This window comes from Notothenia coriiceps, unplaced genomic scaffold, assembly GCF_000735185.1.
Source record: "Notothenia coriiceps isolate Sejong01 unplaced genomic scaffold, NC01 NC01_scaffold00023642, whole genome shotgun sequence".
NCBI classification, from domain to species: domain Eukaryota; kingdom Metazoa; phylum Chordata; class Actinopteri; order Perciformes; family Nototheniidae; genus Notothenia; species Notothenia coriiceps.
In genome coordinates this window covers 1-5,020 of record NW_011356343.1, presented here as the reverse complement: position 1 = coordinate 5,020, position 5,020 = coordinate 1, and the positions used below count along the sequence as shown (strand labels likewise).

Genomic DNA, 5,020 nt, shown 5'->3' with positions numbered 1-5,020 from the left:
CTTAAAAAGAAAAAAACTGCTGGTGTGTGTGTGTGTGTGTGTGTGTGTGTGTGTGTGTGTGTGTGTGTGTGTGTGTGTGTGGGGGTGCAGTAGTAGCCTAGATTGATAATCATGATCACTACCTTGTTGTAAAGAACATTTTCCGATCATAAGCCATTATGACATTAAAATGTACACTCACACTTGCACCTCACACTTCTGTTGACAGATACGACACGTGAAAGTTTGACTGGAGTTTAATTCAACATTGCTGCTAATATAAAAACAAAGTATTAGATGAAAGCCAAACATAAGGTGCACAAAAAGACACTTGTACCTTATCAGGCTGCTCACATGAACATGAAGTTAGTGGAATATTTACAGCAAAAATGATCTCATTAAGTTAAGCTTAAATAACATATTTTGAAAAATGTAAGTCATACTGAATGTAAAGGAGAAAAAAGTGCTTTCATGCATTCCTATTAGCATTTAACTACTGACACTGTTATGCTTAACTTACGCACAAAGAAAAGACTATAAGGTTTAAATAACACTTAGATTCACAGTGATAATTAATATGGATAGTTTGAAGGCACTACATTGCAAGGCCGAACACATGATTGAAAAATTTAAGGCTGAAGAAAATACTTTGAAGTGGCAAAAATCATAATGATAAACCATACAGATAATGCTTTTACACGCTATGAGACAATCTATCTTCTAAGAAGCGCCCGACGATAATGGATTAGGGTTAGTGGTTATTTTGGCTAATTGTCTGCTCAGTGGGGTTTTGGGTGAAGGGTTAACAGTGTTTGATTGGAGGTTATTCTGGGTTTATGTTCGCACTACAGTAAATCTACTTGTTAGCAGAAGCAGATGAAGGTGCTTTTGAGAGGCAGGGTGGATTAGCTCTGAGCTCAAGTAGCTTCAGATCAGCAGGATCACCAATGATGACGATAGTAGCCATTAGTCATGTAGGCCAGTTTGAAAGAGGCTTCTGTCATTCACAGTTTTCCTTGTTAACATATAAAGTGTCCAAATCAATGGTCTGTCATCAATACTAAAACTCCTAGGACTAGTTTCACTACATTTAGGCCCCGCCCACACGGAGACGAAAACAAACCGAGGTCGATATCTAAAAAGTCTTCCGTCCACACGGAATCGGCACAAGAAACGTGTCCGTCCACACGAGGCCGCTCGACCCGGTGGAGACGCTGTAGTACATATGCCGGGCCTGTAAGTGGCGCTGTACTTCCGCCACAAAATACACCAAAAGCAGCGAATAAGACCCCCCGAGCATGGTTGCCAAACACAGAGAGCTGCACTCCCAGCCTCGCAGCAGAACAATAAGCACTGTATGCCACAGCGCTCACTGGCATCAATATCAAGTACGCTGAAATATAATTTTGTGGGATACAATCAAGGCAGGATTGTGTTATTCATGGAGCCCCACAGAGCTCAATATGAATTAAATTAAATTAAATGATCCTATGCAAAAAGTGTAATTTATATAAATGTTGAAATAATGATTTACTCAGCTAGTTATTATGTAATACATTTCATAATTCTTTATAACAATTTTAGTTATAAAGGTAATGTTTTTGGTTTCGTTTGCTATTCTGGCAGCATTACTTTTAGTCAATAGAGGGCGGTGCAAGTGGGTTTGTTAAAATAAGTATGATTATATAGAAGTCTATGAGAAAATCCCCCTTTTTTCAGTTGTTTTAATATCCGAGTAAACATTTCCTGACAGGTTTCTCTTCTCAATTGCTAGTTTCAAATATTTTTCAATATAGTCTGGTGGTCATTTTGTAAACAGTGTATTTTAGGGCATGGCTACCTTGTAACTTTGCTTTATTCAGCACATAAACAACACAGATTAGCAGTCGGCTTCTCAAATGTGTCAGCACTTCCAAAAGCACACAATTCAAACCAGATGCAATCGCTACTGTAATAAATGACCTCACTCAAAATGAGTCCCTTAATGTAAGTTTTTGTTGCAGTAAATTGGAAACTTCACTACTATATGGAAACACACATTAAGCAATCTGAAACAAAGGATAGTGTTGAGCAATCATTTATATTAATAGGACTAAAACCAAGAAGCAAAACACATCAGCTAGACGGGGGGGAAGCCCCTGTTTTATGTTCGGAATGAAAAATAATGTTGAGCATTGTGGAGCAGGCGAGAAACAAGAAACAACTTCCTGTGAAAATGACTCGCTTTATTCTACTGGCATAGAAACAAGAGTGTGCCTTCTGCTGTCCATCAGGCGTCATTGCAGGCTGGCAGGAATTCACAGGAGGTGGTCAAAGCCACAGTGAAGCCTTCCTCTTTTTACATTCTTGTAATAGCTCTTTGCAATCACTTGTTTTTCTCTAAGAAGCAGAACGAGTGTCAAGTATAATGGTATCCCTGCAGTCATCCTGCCTGCACACTTTTTAAAATGATCAACATTGAAATCACACTTAAACTGATTTATGTCTGCAGGCCTAGCAACCTACATTGATAAAAAAAAAAATTCTATAAAGATTGATAAACAAAACAAAAAAAAGAGATTAAAAAAACAATCTCAAACAATTCTCACAAAATGGAAAACAAAAGACAAACTTTTTCTTAGTTAATGAATTATTTAATATTAAATGAGATTTTAAAAAGTAAAATCTTTTTTAACCTTGTCTTTTAACCATCCTATGTTTTTTTTTAAAGTTAAGTCTAATATATATAATTATACCTGTTAATGTATGGTTGTTGCCATGGATATGAATCATTCCTCTCTGTCTCTGTGTCTGTCCAGGTGTCCACATCCTGATTGCAGTGGGCGCAGTGATGATGGTGGTCGGCTTCCTTGGTTGCTATGGCGCCATCCAGGAGTCCCAGTGTCTGCTGGGAACGGTGAGTCACATATGAAGGTTTTAATTAGTTGTAATTAGAGGCCCAAAAATAACCAAAACCAACTTGAAGATACTTCTCACACATTATTTCATGTTTTTTATTCTCATTTTCTATTGATACAAAGTTTTTTTTCACAATAATCAAATAGTGCAATCCTAAAATTGTGAGTTTAATTTTTGAAGGAACATGCACAAGTACACACGTACGCATTCACAATACTCACACTGCTCCACTGATGATCTGGGGTCATTTACTTGTTAGTAAACATGGATGTAAAGAACACCGGATTTGAAATACATTAAATCATATTGTCTATTTAAAAAGTCAAAACCTTTGTTATCTGACTTGTTGAAGGGGTAATGAGATGTTTCTGTCCTGCAGTTCTTCGCCTGCCTCATCATCCTGTTCGCCTGTGAAGTTGCAGCTGGAATCTGGGGCTTCATGAACAAAGACACTGTAAGACGGGAGGTTCAAATATGCATGCTACATTGAGGCTCAAATACAGTTCAATTGCAGGTGTATAATGAAAGAGTTAAATATTATGAAACAAATTACTAAGTTATTCTGGTTTATTAGTATTGCAAATGTTCACTCTGTGGGACGAATAAAGGTGTTCTGATTTAGGCCTGAATTGCCAGGTTTAAAAGGTAGAAAAACATCGTAAAACTAATAATATCACTGAAGAACTTCGGTGAAAAAACGGTGAAATGATTCTTAAAACATGTTCTATGTAGCACGGCATAGATCCTACTGTGTGTCCTTTAGTGTCTATTAATCCTTCCAACGAATTAGCGACTTTCCTGAAATCAGCTCAAAATGAATTGACTGAATTCAGGGAACACATGGTTTAAAGCTCCAGGCTGACCTCTTTGTTTCTGTCTTAGGTTGCCACGGAGATGATCAGCTTCTACGACTCTGCGTATGACAAGGCCATATCCTTCCCAGCGTTACCAGGAACAGAAAAGGACAACAAGGAGAAGGACGCCGTCACCGCTGTGCTCCGGGTCTTCCACGAGACGGTAAGAACAAAACGAAATGACTCGAAGATAACTCATTCATTTTGAAACACAGGATGTACTTTGACAAAAGACGTCTTCATTTCATTTTAGGCTTTACAATCAGGGCTTTGGCATAGTATGCATTTCAATGGGACCTCTTAGTTTACCTATTACTAAAACTCAATTCTCCTGTGCACTCGTCCTTCTGCGCAGTGATTCAGTAGGTAGGTTGTTAAGAACTCAGGCACTTAGGAGGTAGGACCCAATTGCACGACCCGGGAGACAGAGGTAAAGTATTGGTAAGATACTTTATTTTCCAAAACAAAAAGCAAGATGAGCAAAAAATGGTCACTTTCTAATCTCTAGCTGAGATGACAAAAAAATAAGAACAAAATGAAAATCGCTCACGTGGTGAGGAACAAAACTTTACAATAGCACGAAGAGAACATAGAACTGACTGTGGCAAGAAACAAGACCTTCCATGGCAATAGACAAAACGCATAGGCCTGAACATGACAAGAGACAAAAACGAACTGACACCGAACACTGGGAGACTGGGGAATTTAAATACAGGGTAACAAGACACAGGTGGGAACAATCAGGGGCGGGGCTGACACTGATGAGCACAGGAGACACAGAAGGGGTGACGGGTGAAAACAATCAGGAAATTAGACACACCAGGGAAACTAACGACAGACAGGAAAACACAGGTAAAAAGACCAGACAATACACAGGGAGGAAAACATGACAAGGAGAAAACCAAAACACCCACTACCAGACACACAAAACTAAGAATCGTGATAGAAGCCCCCCCTCAAGGGACGGATTCCAGACGTACAAAATCGAAAAGGGTCGGTGGAGGGGGTCCGGAGGACGGGTCCGGGACAACAACCCAGAGGCAAAACACAGTCCATGATGGAGCTCTCGGGCGGACGGCCCGGGGGCAAGGCAGAGTTCATGGTGGAGTCCTCAGGCGGACGGCCTGGGTGCAAGGCAGAGTTCATGGTGGAGTCCTCGGCTGGGGAACTCAGGAGGCCGGGCACAAGGACGGGCAGGAGCCGGCGGAACCCCCGGCGGGCCAGGCGCAGACGAGACCCTGGACGGAACAGGACATAGGATTGGCAGGACCCCCGGCAGAAAAGTAGTC

General features: G+C 40.4%; 1 protein-coding gene across 1 annotated transcript; it reads left to right on the top strand.

Annotated features, from left to right (window-relative positions):
- The first annotated feature begins 2,768 nt into the window (after nucleotides 1-2,768).
- Nucleotides 2,769-3,939, top strand: LOC104954708 (CD81 antigen-like). The gene is made up of 3 exons (XM_010781888.1): nucleotides 2,769-2,875; nucleotides 3,257-3,331; nucleotides 3,760-3,939. The coding sequence occupies exons 1-3, from the start codon at nucleotides 2,810-2,812 to the stop codon at nucleotides 3,937-3,939; spliced, it is 321 nt and encodes a 106-aa protein (XP_010780190.1). The 5' UTR covers nucleotides 2,769-2,809.
- Nucleotides 3,940-5,020: the final 1,081 nt, after the last annotated feature.

Bases quoted from the DNA above. Each gene is read 5' to 3' on its own strand.
- LOC104954708 (XM_010781888.1), top strand. From the start codon at position 2,810: ATGATGGTGGTCGGCTTCCTTGGTTGCTATGGCGCCATCCAGGAGTCC. The intron at 2,876-3,256 runs GTGAGTCACATA...TCTGTCCTGCAG, and splicing joins CCCAGTGTCTGCTGGGAACG to TTCTTCGCCTGCCTCATCAT. The intron at 3,332-3,759 runs GTAAGACGGGAG...TTTCTGTCTTAG, and splicing joins GCTTCATGAACAAAGACACT to GTTGCCACGGAGATGATCAG.